General features: G+C 43.0%; 2 protein-coding genes across 12 annotated transcripts in view; one reads left to right on the top strand and one right to left on the bottom strand.

Annotated features, from left to right (window-relative positions):
* The window catches only part of SLC9D1 (solute carrier family 9 member D1), a 71931-nt gene extending 66331 nt beyond the window's left edge, over positions 1-5600 (bottom strand). For both annotated transcript variants that reach the window (XM_073350459.1, XM_073350468.1), the window contains exon 1: positions 5334-5600. The gene's annotated coding sequence lies outside the window, so the exon portion shown is untranslated. The remainder of the gene's footprint in view (positions 1-5333) is intronic.
* A 440-nt stretch (positions 5601-6040) lies between these two features.
* The window catches only part of DCUN1D2 (defective in cullin neddylation 1 domain containing 2), a 57410-nt gene continuing 44604 nt past the window's right edge, over positions 6041-18846 (top strand). For 4 of the 10 annotated variants that reach the window (XR_012159651.2, XR_012159648.2, XR_012159650.2 and 1 more), the window contains exons 1-3: positions 6041-6243; positions 9649-9865; positions 13513-13681. Coding sequence is in view for 6 of the 10 variants with exons in the window: in XM_073350516.2 (XP_073206617.1) it covers positions 6241-6243; positions 9649-9865; positions 13513-13681 (389 nt within the window). In the remaining 4 variants the exon portion in view is untranslated. Of the gene's footprint in view, positions 6244-9420; positions 9866-13512; positions 13682-18846 lie in introns of all 10 variants that reach the window. The other 6 variants (XM_073350516.2, XM_073350524.1, XM_073350490.2 and 3 more) reach the window with 5 other exon arrangements.

Raw genomic sequence — 18846 nt, 5'->3', positions numbered from 1 at the left:
CTGTAAGCTCTTTAGTGTAGCCATAACCTATGAAAGTAATGGAGTCCAGCTAACACCTCTCCAAAATGTATACTTAAAAAAAAAAAAGCTATACATTTAAAATGACGTTGTTGCAGCTGTGTCAGTCCAAGGATATTAGAGAGACACGGTGGGGGAGGTAATATCTTTTATTGGTGAGAGACAAGCTTTCGAGCCACACAGAGCTTTTCTTCAGGTCAGAAGAAAAGCTCTGTGTGACTCGAAAGTTTGTATCTCTCACCAACAGAAGTTGTTCCAATAAAGGATATTACTTCCCCACCGTGTCTCTCTAATACATTTAAAATGTTACTCTGGAATTGAACAGTTAAGAGATCCAAGCATTTAACACTGCATACATTCCTTAATTGCTCACTATAAACCAGTGCTTAAGATCTGGTCCAAAGAATAAAGAGCAGAACAGCAAACAAAGGGTGATTTGCTTAAGTCAAGAAAAAGAGAGGGACAAAACCCCAACTCCTTAACTTAGGAGACACTAGTAGGCAGAAAGACCTTCTATGTAAGCAAAATGATCGGTTTCCCAGGGTCTATTGCTTTTCAGTTTGGGAGCTTCCAAATTCTTTTTCTCTGAACTGGAAAGGAGTGGCCCAGCAACCTCTCGGGGTCAACTGGCAGAGGGCACAGGAGGTGCATAGGGTTTTACAGAGATCCCCTGGGTCAGATATATTCATAATAGCTAGGGCCCTACCAAATTCACAGTCCATTTTGGTCAATTTCACGGTCATAAGATTTTAATATAGTAAATTTCACAATTTCAGCTATTTTAATCTGAAATATCATGGTGTTATAATTGAAGGAGTCCTGAACCAAAAAGGAGTAGGGGGAGGGGTGGGTGTCACAGAGTTACGGTAGGGGGAGTAGCGGTACTGCTACCCTTACTTCTGTGCTGCTACTGGCAGCAGTGCTGCCTTCAGAGCTGGGCAGCCGGAGAGCGGAGGCTGCTGGCCAGGAGCCCAGCTCTGAAGGCAGAGTCGCTGCCAGCAGCAGCGCAGAAGTAAGGATGGCACAGTATGGTATTTCTACCCTTACTTCTGCGCTTCTGCTGGCTGGGCACTGCCTTCAGAGCTGGGCACCCGGCCAACTACGGCTGCTCTCCAGCCATCCAGCTTTGAAAGCAGTGTAGAAGTAAGGTGGTAATACCATGACCCCCTGCAATTCCCTTTGGGTTCAGGACCCCCAGTTTGAGAAACACTGGTCTCCCCTGTGAAATCTGTACAGTTTTGGGTAAAAGCACTCAGAAGCCCAGATTTCACAAGGGGAGACCAGATTTCACAGTCCGTGATATGTTTTTCATGGCCGTGAATTTGGTAGGACCCTAATAATAGCTCACCAAACGGTGACAGGTAAGGTCTCCACCAAAAGCAACCCTGTGCTCTGAGTGTCCCTAGCCTCTGACTGCCACAACCTGGGAGTGGACAACAAGGGATGGATCTTTTAATGATTACCTGTTCTGCTCATTCCTTCTGAAGCACCTGGCATTGGTCACTGTCAGAAGACAGGATACTGGGCTAGATGGACAATTGGTCTGACCCAGTATGGCCATTCTCGTCGCAATCATTGTGAAATGTATGTACAGATAAAATTTAAAGTTATGTATCTATTCTGAAAATTATGCTCCTAAAGCCTTGAAGTTATGGCAGGTCACCAGGAGGTGACAAAGCTCGGAAATGTCCCTTTCAGGCAGGAGGTTACAGATACAATACACAAATGGCCAGATGGAGGATAGGTATGCCTTACAGACTATGCCAGGGGCTAAATAAGAGACTGTGAAATCTACAAGAGAGGAAACCTACAGGAACAGCAGCAGGATGCCCTGTTTATGAGTAAAGATGAAGGATTGTTTTGGTATATCTGACAATGAAAGAGACACAGTGGGTCTTTCACCTAGGAGACAGAGTGTTTGTGTCATGAAAGGAGGGTCACAGCCATCCTAGCTATAATGATTTTGAGTGAGCAATACTTTACAAGACACGAAAGTACCTTGTTTATGAAATCTAGGCTCTAGCATGTGTGTTATGATTTTATACGTAACCATTTGTTTCCAGTACTTCCATTTGCTACTATTTGACTCTGTGCTTTGTTAAATAAACTTAATACTTGATTTCATTATAACACACAGCACTTAAATGTGTTTAAGCAGAAATGTAATCTGAGGTGGAACTGGATAGCTGGGGTGTACCGGTACTTTGGAAGCAGCAAATCTGTGAATACTAACGTGTTCAGTGGACCAGGGACTGGACACTCTAAGGAGATGCTTGGGTGGGGGCTCAAAGGTTGAAGTGTGCCAATCACTAACCTGTAAAACAGTGGTCCCCAGACTTTTGAGGGTCACACCGCCTTCCTCCTGTCTGTGCCTTCCCTCCGTTACCCCCCAAGCCAGGGCCAGGAGCGGGACTATGATGGGGGGGCAGGGGGAGACACAGACAGGGGGAAGGGGACCAAGGCTAGGGCTATAGTTGGGGGTGGGTCTGGGCTGCGGCTGGGGGCTGGAGCAGAGGCGCAGCTGGGCTGTGGTGGGGGCTGATAGCTGGGCCCGTGGCCAGGTGCAACTCCACTCCCGGCCTTGCCCCCAACTTCTGTCCCACACCACAACAGAACTGGTGGCGGGGAGGGGCTGGGTGGCGCTCCCTCCCTGCCCCTGTGTTGGCTGGCCTGAGTCCCGCTGTGCCCCCCAGATGGTCCTCCATGCCCCTCACTTTGGGGGCCTCTGCAGTAAAGTTGACTGTGGGGACTGCTAGGACTAGAGGCGAGTGCTTATGTTGCCCATAGCCACTGGAATTGCGGAGCTGACCCATTGCAGGAACAGACAAGGCTTCCCCATGCTAAAGGCACGTGATAGGGAGGTGCCTTCCAATCCCAAAAAGTGTCAAAAGACCTTGCCCACTAGTCCACGGCCTTCTCTTTATAACATTGTTTCAGGAAAGCATGCAAGCATTAAGTCAAGGGGACTTGTGCACAGGCTAAAAGTTAAGCCTGTGCTTAAGTGCTATCCTGAATAGGAATTCTTTTCTGAACAGGGACTTACATCACTGCTCTAAAGAGACCTTCACTAGTCCTTTCCCTTTCTACTTAATATATCTTTGTAGTATACTTCCACTAACCCCTCAAACACAAAACACACCAAAACAAAACCAAACAAAAATACCAAGCCACACACATTAATGGGGCATCACAGGCAACTAAATGGATTTGCAATTCATAGGCCAACCTACCATGGAGATAGGATGAACCAAATATGTTAAAAGATTTTTCAAAGAGTTAATGAGAGGGATTTTTTTTAAAAACCATAATAGTGTATTAAATGATAAGCAATGTATAGAGTGGAATGATAGTAGCTACTCCATAGTTAAGGTTCAGTTTATCATCCAGTTATAAGCTTAATTCTCAACAGTCCATACTACTAAAAGAAAAGGAGTACTTGTGGCATCTTAGAGACTAACCAATTTATTTGAGCATAAGCTTTCGTGAGCTACAGCTCACTTCATCGGATGCATACCGTGGAAACTGCAGCAGACTTTATATATACACAGAGAATATGAAGCAATACCTCCTCCCACCCCACTGTCCTGCTGGTAATAGCTTATCTAAAGTGATCATCAGGTGGGCCATTTCCAGCACAAATCCAGGTTTTCTCACCCTCCACCCCCCCACACAAATTCACTCTCCTGCTGGTGATAGCCCATCCAAAGTGACAACTCTTTACACAATGTGCATGATCATCAAGTTGGGCTATTTCCTGCACAAATCCAGGTTTTCTCACATCCCCCCCACCCCCATACACACACAAACTCACTCTCCTGCTGGTAATAGCTCATCCAAACTGACCACTCCCCAAGTTTAAATCCAAGTTAAACCAGAACATCGGGGGGGGGGGGGGGGGGGGGAGGAAAAAACAAGAGAAGCTACTCTGAAATTTCATGTTATAATTCACTGCAGGGTAGTCTTCCCCTCAAAAATTTGGAAAACATCAGAAAAGTAGCTTTAAAAATATGAAGAAATCCTATATTTTGAGGCATAAGCAAAGGGAATGGAATAAGCATTCAAACTTTACTCTGCCTTTCATGATTTCAGTTTAAATTTTCAAAACTAAAGTTACATTAACCATAGCCCTTGTATGGCATTCCCTTGCTTTATTTAAAAAATGAAAAATATATATTACCAACTGAATTTGTAAATTTTATTATACTGAGACATCATATTTTAAGTCATATGAAAAAAGGAGGATTGCCTTAATTTTGAATATTTAATTCGTTAACTGTAATGTCTGAACTGTAGCACATAGTGTGGAATTTAAATTACTAGTTTTATTTAAATGTAAGTAATGAAAGACTAGGGTAGGACAGAGAAGTGCTGAGAAGATCCTATACCAATACAGCTAAAATTATAATAAGAAACTGTTGATGTTCAGTCAAGAAAATAAGAACAACCACACTGCAAACAGTCCAGCTAGTCCAGTATCCTGTCTCCAACAGTGGCCACATTGTCAATGGGACTACTCACAATAGTAAAATTAAACACATGCATAAGTGTTTGCAAGGTCATGGTCCAAGTTGCCCATATGGGAATGAGGTGCAGAAATCATCCCATTAAGGAATGTGAACTTCTAAAGAGACAAAGCTATCAAGTCTCACTAATTTTGGAGGAGACTGGGGGACATACGGGAATAGGTAGTGTAACAAACTGTCTCACTGGGAACAGATTTTAAACCAGTGTTTGACCAGGATTTGGCTGGTTTTGTCATAAATCTATTTCCGCACATGTGTGAAGGGGACAACTTTTGCTTCTGGATGTATCTGAAAGAGATTTTACCATGTTCTATACAGTTTCAATCCCTCTAGAGATAAGGAAAGGAGCAAAAGTTTGTAGTTTTCCATTACAGCAGTGGTTTCCAACCTTTTTATGCCCAAGATCACTTTTTGAACCTAAGAGCAACCCAGGATCTACCCTGCCCCTTCCCCAAAGCCCCACCCACGCCCATCATCACTTGCTCTCCCCCATCCTCACTCATTTTCACCCAGCTGGGACAGAGATTTGGGGTTTGGGAGGGGGTGCAAGCTATGGGCTGGGACCTAGAGGTTCACAGTGTGGGAGGGGGCTGGGACACAGTGTTGGGGGTGCAGGATGGGGTATGGGGGGGTGGTTCTGAGAGGGCTGGGGCAGGGGGTGTCAGAGGGAGTGAGGAGTGCAAGCTCTGGAAGGGCGCTCAGGGCTGGGGTGCAGGAGGGGGTACAGGGCGCTGGCTCTGGAAGGGGGTTCAGGGCGGGGGGGGGGGTGACCTCCCGCCGGGCAGCACTTACCTCGGAGGAGGGGGAAGAGCTGTGCATCTCACAGTCTCTCCGGAGGAGGGGGGAGCTGTGCTGTGTGTCTCACGGTCTCTCCGGAGCGGACCCCGGAGGGGGTGGGCTGTGCGTGTCGGAGTCTCTCCAGGGCGGGCTGTCCCGGCCCTGCAGCCCCGCTTTTCGCTGTCACTTGCGAGTGACCCGGCCCGGCCCGGCGCCCGGAACCCGCTCGCAGCTGTAGGGTCCGGGTCCCGCCCTCCCGGCGCAGGGGTAACCGGCCCGGCCCGCTCCTACCTCAGGGCGGCGGCCAGTCCGGGTGCCGCGGGCTCTCGCGTCCGGGTTGGGGCGAGGTGGCCGCTCTAGGCTCCGGCTGCCGTTGCCTGCATCCGCCCGGCTCACCTGCAGCGGGAGGCGCCGCGTGCCGTTATCCCTGCTCCTATTGGGCGCCCGACCCAACCGCCTCGACGGCCCCCCTGGTGAGAAATGACGACACCGCTGGCTGCCAAGCCGCTACCACCCTTAGCGCTGGTTGCTGAGTGCAGATGCGGCTCCTTTAAGCACAATGTCACACGGGATTTGTAGTTCCTCGCTCGGCCTGCGATCAAACTGCCGCCCGTTTCGCGCGCAGTGCCCTCTGGGAGATGTAGTCCCGACTCGCCGGCGCAGCCCATGGTGGGTAACAGTCTCCGGCTCGTCGGCCCGGTGCATCATGGGAGATGTAGTCCCCTGTGCCCCTCCAGTCGGGCGCTGAGTTTCCAGCGCCTGTGGCGCGGCGACGAGGCGGGGACTCGCTGCTCCCAGGGAGGCGGCCGGGGCCTAGGGCCCGCTCGCCGCTCAGCGATAGGTGGCTAAGGAGAACCGGTGCGCGCCTGCGCAGGAGGCGGCGGCGCTGGGCAGTGAAGTTGGTCAAAGCGCCGGGGATAAGATGGTAGGTGGGAAAATACCTCCCAGCCCCTCCCCGCTTCTCCCGATCCCAGCGCCCCGGCCCTGCCCGGAGTGGGCGCCGCGCCCGCCGCCCCTGCCAGCGCGGGAGCCGTGTTTCCTGCTGCCGGGGTCGGCGGAGGGAAGGTCACCGGGCGGGGGGCCGGAGCGAGAGGGACGGAGCAGCGCGGGGGGCCCCGCCAGGGCCGGGGGGGGGGTAGTGAGGGTCCAGCGGAGCTGGGGGGCCGAGCCCGCGGCGTGAGGCGCCCGGCCGGCAGGGTCCCGCAGAGGGCGGGGAGGAGCGAGGCTGTGGGTATTTTGAGAGCTGAGCCTGGCAGCGGCGGCACGTACTTGCCCTTCTTTGGGCTTCGGGCTTCCAGGGCAGGTAGCTGGAGCCGAGTCCCTCCCTCTCCCGGTGTCCGTCTGTTGGGGGTGGGGCCTGGAGTTCGCAGGGCCTTGGGAAGCACCGAGGAGCTCCCTGCTAGAGGGGGCGATTTAAGTCGGCTTGTGGGGTGTCTCTGCGTTTGTGCTGCACGTGTCTGTGCTGAGCGTGGGGGAGGTGGTTGAGGGAGCTCCAGGGGAACTCCCTCCGTCCCCCAAATCTCTTGGAGTGGTTCCGCCACCCTCGTTCCTCGCTGACTTGCTCGGTGTTGTTGTTTTGTTAGGAAAGAAAGTTAGACGAGAATGAAAAATCATCCATGATATGGAAACCCTCTTTCAGCCCTCACTGTGAAATCACAACTGTGACTCCATAAACTGCTGTCAAAGAAGGGTATTGTCACTCTCCTCAGGAAAGGCTGCCGTAGTTGAGCTAGCAAGTTTTCTTCCAGCCCACCACAGTCCCCAGAGAAAGTGAGCCTAGCCAGTACAAATCCACTGCACTGGAAACAGTTCTAGCAGGATAATACCAACGCTTAAATTGTATTTGGGCACCTAGATGTGACTATAATTGGCAAAATGGAAATGCATGTATAGATTGTTATTGGAATAAACATTTGATTGAGTATAGGGGGAATATATATTTGCACATGCAAAAGAAAGCAGGTTTATGTCCCACTGAGCAACATTCCAAGGCCATCACCGCTGTGCAAGTGCATAATTGGAAAGCCCAGAAAAGCAATAGGAATTTACAATTAATAAAAAGGTGATCAAAGCTATTTTACAAAGAGTCCAAATTAGGCCTTATCTTGCAACATCTGTTTTTAATAGATGATATATTTTAACAATTTGTAAAGTGGTGGTGATGAGGCAGATTGCAGTTTTCAAGTCAGAGTACATAAAGCATGTCACCTCATTGTGACCTATTACAAAATATACGTACTATGTTGCGATCATTTAGAAAGAAGACATGCTAGAAAAAATGATTTCTATATATCTTTTTTAAAAATAAAGACTCTGTTCACGTATGTAATTTAAACTGTATTTTGGAGAACGATTCTGCATTGGCAGAGAGGTAAAGTGAATGATCTTTTTCCATCTCTGTCCTTTTGAAGCAGAAAAGAGACACAGGTTACTTGAAGTTTGTAGAACTTATATATATGACATAACTTTTAGTTTGCAGTGTTGTAGCCATGTTGTCCCAGGATATTAGAGAGACAAGGTGGGTGAGGTAATATCTTTTATTGGACCAACTTCTAGTGGTGAAAGCTTGTATCTTTCACCACCAGAAGTTGGTCTAATAAAAGATACTACCTCACCCACCTTGTCTCTAAAAACTTTTAGTTGTCATGGTTGTATCACAGATTCCTATTGTGAAGTGACCCAACACTAAATTAATTGTAACTTAGAAAGACACTTGTTTAAATGTGTACACAAGATTTTATTGTAGTAAGATTTGATATATTTCCACTTCAAGGAAAATTTAGGATTTTTAAAAATATAAATAGATGTACACAGTATCTCCAGTAGGGAAACAACAAAGATAATTTAACGTTTCCTTTGAAAAATCAATTGCAATTATTTCTGTGGCTATCAAGGTGTTCCCATTTTATGAGTATCCTTTTCTGTAGTTTTTCAGTATTTAGAAAATAACTTTATGAAGGAAAGAATGAAGTCTGTATCTTCTGCATATGATGCACTTCTTGTCTTATATGACCATCTGCAATAATTTTTTAATGATATGACTATATGTAGAGTGTGTAAAAGAGATAAGGGTGGACTAGAAGATGTATGAATGTTTATACTGTAGTGTCACATTGAACATGAAACAGTGATGTGCAGTAGAATACATCATAACAGCTTGTTCTAGTACTCAGGGATCAGCAAGTCAATGCGTCGCTTTACACTGTTGACTTAAATACTAGGGTGAGCAGATGATGAAGTGCTTACCCAGATAACTTAGTTATCTACCCAGAAACATAACTTGTACTAACTATGATGAGTAAAACAGATGTATTGAAACCCAAAGAGAGTTTGGTTTTTAAAAAGTTACTTTAAGTACAGCAGAGAATAATGGTAAAACACATTGGTAGCAGATTTTTGCTCTCTTTCAAACCTCTTTCCCCTCATTCCTGTATTCTCCAGAAGTATACTCTGGGAATGTAGAGCTATGGTTTGCCGCAACTCATTGCCATTGAGAAAAACATTTCATGTTTCGTATAAGCCCTATTTTCTACTGAATAACAAAGTAACCAATTGCATTGGTTGATATAAACATCTCTTCTATTGTCAGAACATATTAAAGCTTTTGATTAGATTTACAATAACTTTTTGGAAACTCGTAATAATGAGTAAATTTCTTGCTTGGCTTCTTTACCCGTTTTATTTTCTTTTGAGTTCACTTTTTCTGAAAGCAACAATGAACAGTTCCCAGTGTTAAAATTGAAAAGTGCTTTGTAACTTTAACTGTCTTAAATAATTAACTGGAAAACACTATTGTTCATTAGCACTAGAAATTAATTAGGAAAACTCTTAAGTCAACTGTTAAACTTTTCAGATATTTCTCAAGGCCTTTATTTACAGAATCTCTGATTTTTGTATGATTCATACCTTTGAAATGTATTTTATCATTAATGGTAGACTTATTTTCAGCAAATAGACCCGATTGTCATAACAATAGTATTTTAGAGTTTATAACCAAATAAATTCTGAATTTAATGGGAAATATCTGGAGATCAAACGGTTTTCGTACAAAACAATTGTGTGTACGTGAGCAGTAACACAAATTTGAATTTATTTTTGCCAGAATATTTGCTACTAAAATGTACATACAGATGCTGTCATTTCAGTTTCCAGAAGTGCTGCCTTTTTAACTGCAGAAGAGCAAGGCTTTGTCTTCCTTTAATTCTGAAGTGAAAGTTGTCACACACGGAGAAAACTAAACCCCTTTAAAAGATAGGCATTAGTAGTAGAATGCTGAAACAAACTTCTGGATTAGCTTCATTGGCTTTCCTGCTTCTTTTGCATCCCAAAGCATAAGCTTAAATCGTCTCAGAAGGACAAGGTCCGCCAGTTTATGGCATTTACCCAGGCTGGTGAAAGGACTGCTATATATTGCTTAATGCAGAATGAGTGGAAACTAGAAGTGGCAACAGACAACTACTTCCAGAACCCAGACTTGTACTACAAAGAATCCATGAAAAATTCAGTAGACAGAAAGAAATTAGAACAATTGTATAACAGGTACAAAGGTAAGGATCACTTTTTTTTTTCACTATTTCATTTGAATTACGTTTCTACTTTACATTTTTGCCACTGATGACATCTTTTAAGACTGCTAATGCAATATCCTACTTTTAATTGTCTATCTGTATGAAGCTGTAATAGGAGGTTCTCTGGAATGTAAGGCTGGTTTTTCTTCTTCTTCTTGCATGTCTTATAACGTTCACTACGGAAGTCCAAAATTTTATTTTATAAACTATAGAACACCTTAACAATAGGAACTACTGCATATGAAGTTAGGAAAAAATGGACTAAAATCAGTTACTTTTGGACTTGACCATGGCTCTGTACAAGCACATTATGCATTGTATTTGATCTCTTGTCCATGACATTTGTTAAGGAATTTTGGTATGTGATGTTACTTTGCATGGTAAAATTATGGCTATAATTTCTCTATTAAATGTTTAAGTATAGTTCAGATAAAAGGGGGTAATCTTTTATTTTAAACCACAAGAACACTGTCAGCTACAAGAAAGGGTCTGATAACACTATCAAGCAAGGAAACTCAGAATTAAGGTTGAAACTCCATCCTTAATTTACCCTTTGTGCTTGCATATTCCATCATAAACGATATGCCAGACCACCTGCTGTTTAGATATGCTAGGAAAAACATACTCACAAGGAAGTGAATTAAAGGTGGAGTTGTGTTTTATTTTCCATTTCTTTTTTATTTTATGGTAGTGTTTAAAAGAAGAGGAAAAATAAAAGGGGAAAAAATGGCCATGGAAGTGTAAGAATTGACGTGATCCAGTGTAAGAGCTCCTTTTGAAATGTTAATATTTTATATTAATGCATGTAAATGTTTAATAAATAGAATGAAGCAGCTCTGATCATTACTATCTGTTGCTTAAAATCTAAATCTTCATCTAGAAATTCTTTTAAATGGATATTTGACCAGACTTTTGTCTAGTCTAAATCCTTTGTAAACCTATGTATGGTTATGCTTTTTGCCAGTATTACTTTGTATGTACATTAGTCTCTTTCATATTAATAAATACACTATTTTGAAAGGTTTTAAACACCATAAAGTCTTGTTCCATATTACAGACAGATGATCTTCAAAATTTCATTTTAAAAACATAAGGTTGCATTGAGTTGTAGGAGCACAGAGATTCCGGCAAAACTGGAACATTTGTGTGTACTTGGTTTAATTTTGCTTTTATTTATATCAGTCCTTTTCTTGGCTTTTGTTTGCCAATTTTAAAGGATGCTGAGGTTAAATATAATATATATGAAAAAATCCTGAACGGTTACCTATAGTTGAATACTGAAGGAATTTTATGAATCTTATTTAGCTTTCATTATTTGTGCTGTTTACTTTTCTACTTCATTTCACTTTGGTGAAAGAAAATAGTCTAGTCAGTTTTGTTGTTTTCATGCATCAGCACAATATTGCAATGTTGTTAGGACTGAAAATGCTGTTAGGGCATATGTAAATCTAAACAAATTTTCAGATAAATTAATAAGGAAAAAATTCATCATGAAAGCGTTTCTATTCATATTAGTATTTTTAAACACCTTTTTATTTTGTTAAACAGAAACTAAACTTTGTATGTTAACTGCCTGGCCAGGGTTCCTTTTTAAGCCCTTAGAAAGGGTTTGCTTATAGAACCTGAAGAAAAATGTGTAGATGCCATCATGTTTGAAATGTGAGATGACACATCTTTCATTGTCCAACTGTACTATCCTTTCTTAAGTGTTTTTTGCTTATTTAATTAATAACATCCAAATCAAATCAATGCATGTTCATTTTTATTATTCCCTCAGTTGCCCAGATATGTGAATAATAACGCTAAGAGTGGGATCTTGTCTTCTTTGAAACCAGTGGGAGTTTTATCATTGACTTCACTGGAGACACAATTTCACTAAAATATTTTAAGAATAATTTTAAAACTTAATAAATCAAGATATTCTCTTGGAGCCTGATCCTTAAAACAGACTAGATAGCTTTACTCTTTCCTTCAACGCTCAGTTCCATCGATTTCAATGGAATTACACCCGGGAGAAAGATAAGCAAGTAGCAACTGTTTGTTGCATCAAGTCCTTATTTAATTATTGGCTACTTTTAATTTTTAGTCATTCAGAAACCTCTGTGTGATGCTAAAATGAAGCTGCATTTTAAAGCCCTGATCTTGCAGTCTGATCGGATTGCAAGATCAGGGTCTAATAAAGAATAGAACAGTTGAAGTCTTTACCAGTTAGTTATCCAAAATATGAAACTTAAAAGAATATTTAAGTTGCATTTTAATTGTAGCTGCAATATAGTAAGCTATTGTAATTATAGAAAGACATAGGACTTGTTGCATCTAAATTTGGGGGAAACAGTTATGTATTTTGAGTAGTACATATTGTATATGAAAAATAGAAGGGTAAGTTTGAGGATACTACTTATGTGTTTGTAACCATAGTACATTTTTAAGAGACTCCTGTATTATAGTCGAATTCAGGGGTTCTCAAACTTTTGTACTGGTGACCCTTTTCATATAGCTAGCCTCTGAGTGCAACTCCCTCCCCCCACCCTTTATAAATTAAAAACACTTTTTTATATATTTAGCACCATAGTAAATGCTGGATACAAGGCAGGGTTTGGGGTGGAGGTTGACAGCTCGCAACCCCCCATATAATAACCTTGTGACTCCCTGAGGACTCCTGACCCCCAGTTTGAGAACCCCTGGTCTAATTGATATTCTATAGCAAAATAAAATAGCTGCCATGCCTCTATAGTACAGTAACTGCTTTTTAATAATTTCTTAGGGTCAGACTAATTAAAAATCCAATATAATTTTCATGAAGGATTTGTTTGGGGGGTTTGTTTGTTTGGGGTTTTTTGTTGGATTTAGTTTTCCGTATTTAAATGTTTATAATTATGGTAGTGACATAAACTGACACTGGCAATTACAATGTGTGGCTCTATCCTAATTAGTAACCACTTCTTATTAAACAGTTATGTATGTCACAGTGCTGCTGAATGGCCTCATCGAGGTTGAGGCCTATTGTGCTAGGCACTAAATAAATATCGTGTCTCACTGATTTGGTCACTCTGCAAGTATTAGAAAAACAAACAAAAAACAAAAAAACAACCCCTCACTTCCTGCCTCCTAAATTAACCCTGGGCTCTGACATTTAGATAAATTCTTCCCTTCTCATACATCACTACCAGGATAACGAATCTGTAGGCCAAATTTGGTGTTTCTCCTTCACCTGTTGCAGTGTTCTAACCTGTAAATGCCTTATCTTCTTGTGCATTTTATAGCACTTTGAGTATAATCAATTTCAGTATTTCCTCCCTATAGTTAGGCAGTTCCACCTGTTGTTTTTGTGGGTCTTTCACAAAGCAATGGGGAGAAGGGAAAAATATCTAAGGGGTAATCGTTATTTTTAAAAAACTAATAAAAAACCCACAAAAATTGGCAGGGGGTCTTTGGAAGATATAACTTTTAACTCACTTTTTGAACTAGACTAGATTTCAAATTGATGTCCTAATTAAGAATGAATATATTTGAGAAGTACTCATACAATAGCTTCTGCACTGCAGCATATCAAAACTGTTCAGATCATTAGTCTGAAGGGAAGTTTTTAATATGTATTGTAATACTTTTTATATTTTTGACTGCAGACCCACAGGATGAAAATAAAATTGGTATTGATGGAATTCAGCAGTTTTGTGATGATTTAAGCCTGGACCCTGCCAGTATCAGCGTCTTGGTCATAGCATGGAAATTCAGGGCAGCCACTCAATGTGAATTCAGTAAAAAGGAATTTGTAGATGGCATGGCAGAGTTGGGGTGAGTGTATCAGTTTTCTGTGTAGTTCAAAACTTTAGGGCCTGAGCCAACTCCCACTGAAGTCAATGGAAAGCTGGATCAGACGTCAAGCTTTTAAAACATTCCATGGATTTGCTCCGTGCTACCCTTAATTTAGACTGAATTGACTTGCTCTCCAGTCTCCCCTTCTCCAGTCTACATCCTCCCTGTCACCTTCCTCTAAGTTTGTTTGTTCATTTTTGTTCACTTGTTCTGGGTATTTATCTTAATAACATCTTTTTTTCACATCTCATCTTAAGTCTAATTTTTCTGCTTCTTTGCCATTTCCTCACTCACTCACTGTAGCTAGTAGGAAAATACTTCTATATGTCAGCTTCATCTTATTTTTTCCTTCCCCATACGTCTTTCCCTTTTATTTGTATGATAGTTGCTGTACCCAGTTCTGTGAAGTGTTCTCTCTTAATTCCACCTTTATGGACCATGGATCTCAGATGTTAGTATTTTTGCTAAAATGCTGCAATAGCAACATTCTAAACAGCTGCTAATGGTCTAATTAGATTAAAATAAATATTTCCATGATATTAAACTTAAGAACTCCAGCTGTAGTTATTTGTATAAGGTAGCACTAGCACCCTAGGAACTCCAGTCATGGACCAGAGCACTAATGTGCTAGGCACTGCACAAACGCATAATAAAAAGGCAATGCCTGTCCCCAGAGAGCGTACAGCGTAAGCAAAATGTAAACAGAAACAGAGGTGAAATGACTTGCTGAAAATTACATAGCAGGTCATTGGCATGGCGGGGAATAGAATCCAGTCTTTTGACTCCCAGTTCAGTGACATTTCCACTCTACTATATTGCCACTCCAATTAGGTAAATTTCTTATGCAGTCTGAAAAATGATTTTGTGAAAAGTGGTATTGTGTGGTTCGTATTCATTTTTTATTCAGTGGCTTACATTGCTGATTTGCTCAAACTGCAAATTTAAAAGATGATTTGTCTAACTAAACCTGGAATTTTAAATTGAGCTGCATTCCTGCAGTTTCTCTCAGCACTACTTGTAACTCTCTTCATTTCAGCAGCATCTGTCACTGTAATAGCTGAGTGTTCCAGTGGGATGAAATTTCTACAGCTCAAATTTAGCTGACAATTTTGAAGATAAATAAGCTACAGTAGACTCCAGCTCATGCTTTCATGACTGTGTTGCCTCTGCAAAGCTAACAATAGTAAAATAAGTGAAGAGTTTTAAGAAGCTAAACTTCTGAATGTGACTGTAGCTCATTTGTATAATGTGTACATCTGAGTTTTACCAGAATTTCACTGAAGCATCATGTGTTTTTTCTTGATTTCCTTTCCTATGATTACTGACTTAGATAGTCATGTCAGTAGTGGCCCTTTCTAATTAGCCTGCTCTTCCTGTCTGATTGATTTAGGGATGCCCAGTAATACTAGTCACTTACATGGAAATGAATAGTTCAGGAATTGAAATCTCATCTCTGCTAACTGTTGTTTAAAGCCCCTTATTATTGATTGAAAGTACGAACCCCAGCCTGGGAGAAAGGGAAGAGCTACTAAACAGTCGTCGTCTTACCTCTCCCCTTTCAAGTTAGTAGGGCTTATGCAAAGTCATTACAGGCATAGAACCTAGGTCTCCAACATGACAAAACCGAGTCTTATTCACTGCCTTTCACAGTGACTAAACCAGTTTTTGTTATCCTATCTGTATCGCTATACACCACACGCCTCCCAGAACCAATTATAGAATCCAGGATTCATGTGACCACTTTACCACCAATTTTGTACTTTGAAAACTATGATTTGTAAACTATGGCGTGAATTGCTGAAATATACATTTCACATTTCAGTAATTTGTTACACATTTTGCTTGTGTCACCCGTTAGTCAGTGTGTATGTTGACCTGTGGATGCAAGTCAGTGACAGCTCTGAGAGCCTCGCTCTTTAACACAAGAATGCTTTTAGTTCTGGAGGTCACCTGTTCAATGCCTGGTTTTGGCCAAGATGGCAGCCATCACACTTTCAGGTTCACCAAAATATTTGCCCAGACTTCGAACTGGCACTTTAATGCAAAACCTTAACATTGACCTCAGTAGGGCTGAGGCAAAATAATTTCCCAAATGCATAGAGTGTGTGATAGTCAGATGTTTTAATCTGTTGATATAAAAACATATGAGGTCATTGTTAAGGTTTTGTGTTGAGTGCATATTTGATGAAGTAGAGGGTATGTATTGCTTTTGGCTGTCAGTTGGAAAGTGGAAGTGAAAGCCTTACGGAAATTGTTGTAGCAATATAAAGGTGGAAAAGAATGTATGAGTTTTTTCCATTTTTCTAAGCAGGAAGGATTGATTTAAATCAAAACGATTTAAATCATCAAGTAGGAACCTTGGTTTAAATAATCTAATTTAATTGTGTTTTGCATTTTTACTTCAGTTATAAACCTTAAAGAAAGGTTTATTCTTATTTGTTGTTAACCATTAAAACAAGTGAATTTGGAGCTAAATAGGGCCTTTTCACTAAATTTGTGCTGCTTTTTGCTAACCAGGAAGATACACTATATCTGTGCACATTTATTTAAACAGTTGTATAGTTTAACTTGCATTTATTCAGATTCTTAATGTTTACTTTTTTATTCTATTGGAAAATGGTGAATGATGTATTTCTTATTTACTAGATGACTAATTTTTTTACTTGTGATTTGTCTCAGCCTCTATTTGGATGGATATTCAAATTCAATTAAAAATGCACAAAAACAGGATTTTAAAAAAATTAAATAAAACTACCTTAAATGTGCTAGATCAGTGGTTTTCAATTTTTTTTTCTGGCGACCCAGTTGAAGAAAATTGATGCCCGCGACCCAGCGGAGCTGGGGATGAGGGGTTTGTGGTATGAGAGGGGCTCACAGCTGGGGCAGAGGGTTGGAGTGCAGGTTGGGGCTGGGAATGAGGGTTTCAGGGAGTGGGAGGGGGTTAGGGTGCAGGACAGGTTTAGGACTCTGGCTGGGGATGCAGGCTCTGGGGTGGGGCCGGGGATGAGGGATTTGGGGTGCAGGACTGAGCTCCAGGTTTGGGGGGGGGGCTCAGGGCCGGGGATTGGGGCACGGGATTACCTCAGGAAGCAGTGCAGGGGGGTGCTAAGTCAGGCTGCCTGCCTGTCCTGGCACTGCAGATCGCTCTGCACCCCGGAAGCGGCCAGCAGCAGGTCCAGCAGGGTGTGGAGGCACACAAGGCACTGCAGGCACTCTTCCGCCCCCCCCCGCCCCCCTCTGGCTCCCATTGACTGGTTCTCAGGGCGGGGTCAGCACACGGAGCCCTGTGGCCCCTCCCACCTAGGAGCTGGACCTACTGCTGTCTGCTTCTGGGGCACATTGCAGTGTCAGAACAGGTAGGAAGTAGCCTGCCTTAGCCGGGCAGCATTGCCAATGGGACTTTTAACAGCCTGGTCGGCGGTGCTGACCAGAGCCGCCACAATTCAGTGCCTTACATTCTACGACCCACAGTTTGAAAACCACTGTGCTAGATACAAAGTTTTTTTTCTTAGACATGTTTTGCATTTAAAACATACTGATTTATGAAAGAAGGGAAGTATTATCTGTAGTTAATGAATTGAACTGATTGTTTCTGGCCACCATGTCCTTCAAAATTTTAGAGCTAGTAGATCTCATCCTCTTACACCTAGCTTTTATTCATAGATTGGAAGAGGATAGCAAGCTTTCCTTCTTTTTCAACTCCCAATTGGTTTCTCAACTTTAAATGAACTTGTCATTGAACTGAACTAGCTGAATAAACTGAAATAGAGAAAATATTCTCTCTGCACTTGCAAATAGGCTACTGCTGTCAAAAGCTACTTTAGCACTTCAGCAAACTCTGATTCCAGAGGCTTAGCCCGTGACTTCCACCATTTCAGTGGACTAACTTTCTTTAAAATATGGCAGCAAAAATGCTTAATATTATTTTTGTATTTAATGTAAATAATTTTAATCATTTGTTAAAAGGTTAGGCCTTAACATAAGGTATCTATTTTAAATGGTTTACTTTAAAAAAATCTGTATGTAATTTAAACAAAAAAAATTGGATTCTTTTTTATCACTAATTTTTAGCCATCCTACTTTTAAGGTTTTATATGGGTGGGGTTTATCCTACTGCAACCTTAGCTGTCTTTAAATGTTTGTTTGCTAACTGTGCAGTACATAAGCTCCATCTTTCTAGATGTTCTCTGTACTGGTCATTTTAGTATTCTGAGAACCTGTGAGAGATGAGGTATCTGGGGTTGAAGTTAGGGCAAGAGTAGTGGAAATAGTTAGAGCCCTGCAAAACCATGGGTATCCGCTTTATATCTGTGGATCATTTCTGCAGATAGCACAGATTCAGATACAAATTTTGTATTCACGCAGGGCTCTGATGGTAAGAGCCGGGCGGGCAGCTGTGAGGAACCGCAGCATGGATCCTCCACCTGCCCTGGGCAGGAGGTCTGGGGGCAGGGACACTGGGTGGGGGACTGCTTGGGCCCCATGCCCAGGGCAGGTGGAGGATCCACTGTGGCTCCCCACAGCTGCCTACCTGGCTCTTACCATGGCAAGGCTGCACCTCCAAGCTGCCCCAGCCAGAGCTGCACTGGGGAAAGCCGCACTGGCAACTGTGGGGAGCCTGGGTCCCTCCACCAGCCCTGGGCGGAGGGGCTGGGGGGCAGGGACACTAGGCAGAGTGGCTGGGACATTTGGCTAGGGGGACAGGGACACGGGTCGGGGGCTGCTCGGGCCCCCAGCCCAGGACAGGTGGAGGGTCTGCTGCGGCACCTCACAGCTGTCCGCCTGGCTCTTGTTGTGGCTGGGCTCTGGCTTTGAGCTGCCCACCCTGGCCGGAGTCGGGTCAGGGAGAACCACGCTGGCAGCTGTGGGGAGCCTGGATCCCTCCTCCTGCCCTGGGTGGGGGACTGGGACACTGGGCATCGAGTTGCTTGGGCCCATCAGCCAAGGCAGGTGGAGGGTCTGCTGCGGCTCCCCACAGCTGCCAGCATGGTTCTTCCGACCCAGCTCGGAGCTACAGCCCAGCCACAGTAAGAGCAGGGTGGGCAGCTGTGGGGAGCCATGGCAGACTCTCTACCTGCCCTGAGCGGGGGGCCCTAGCAGCCCCTGGGCAGCTCCACAAGTCTCCCCCCAGCCAGGCCAGTGTG

Source organism: Lepidochelys kempii, chromosome 1, assembly GCF_965140285.1.
Source record: "Lepidochelys kempii isolate rLepKem1 chromosome 1, rLepKem1.hap1, whole genome shotgun sequence".
Lineage (NCBI taxonomy): Eukaryota > Metazoa > Chordata > Testudines > Cheloniidae > Lepidochelys > Lepidochelys kempii.
This window is presented reverse-complemented; position numbering and strand designations above follow the sequence as displayed.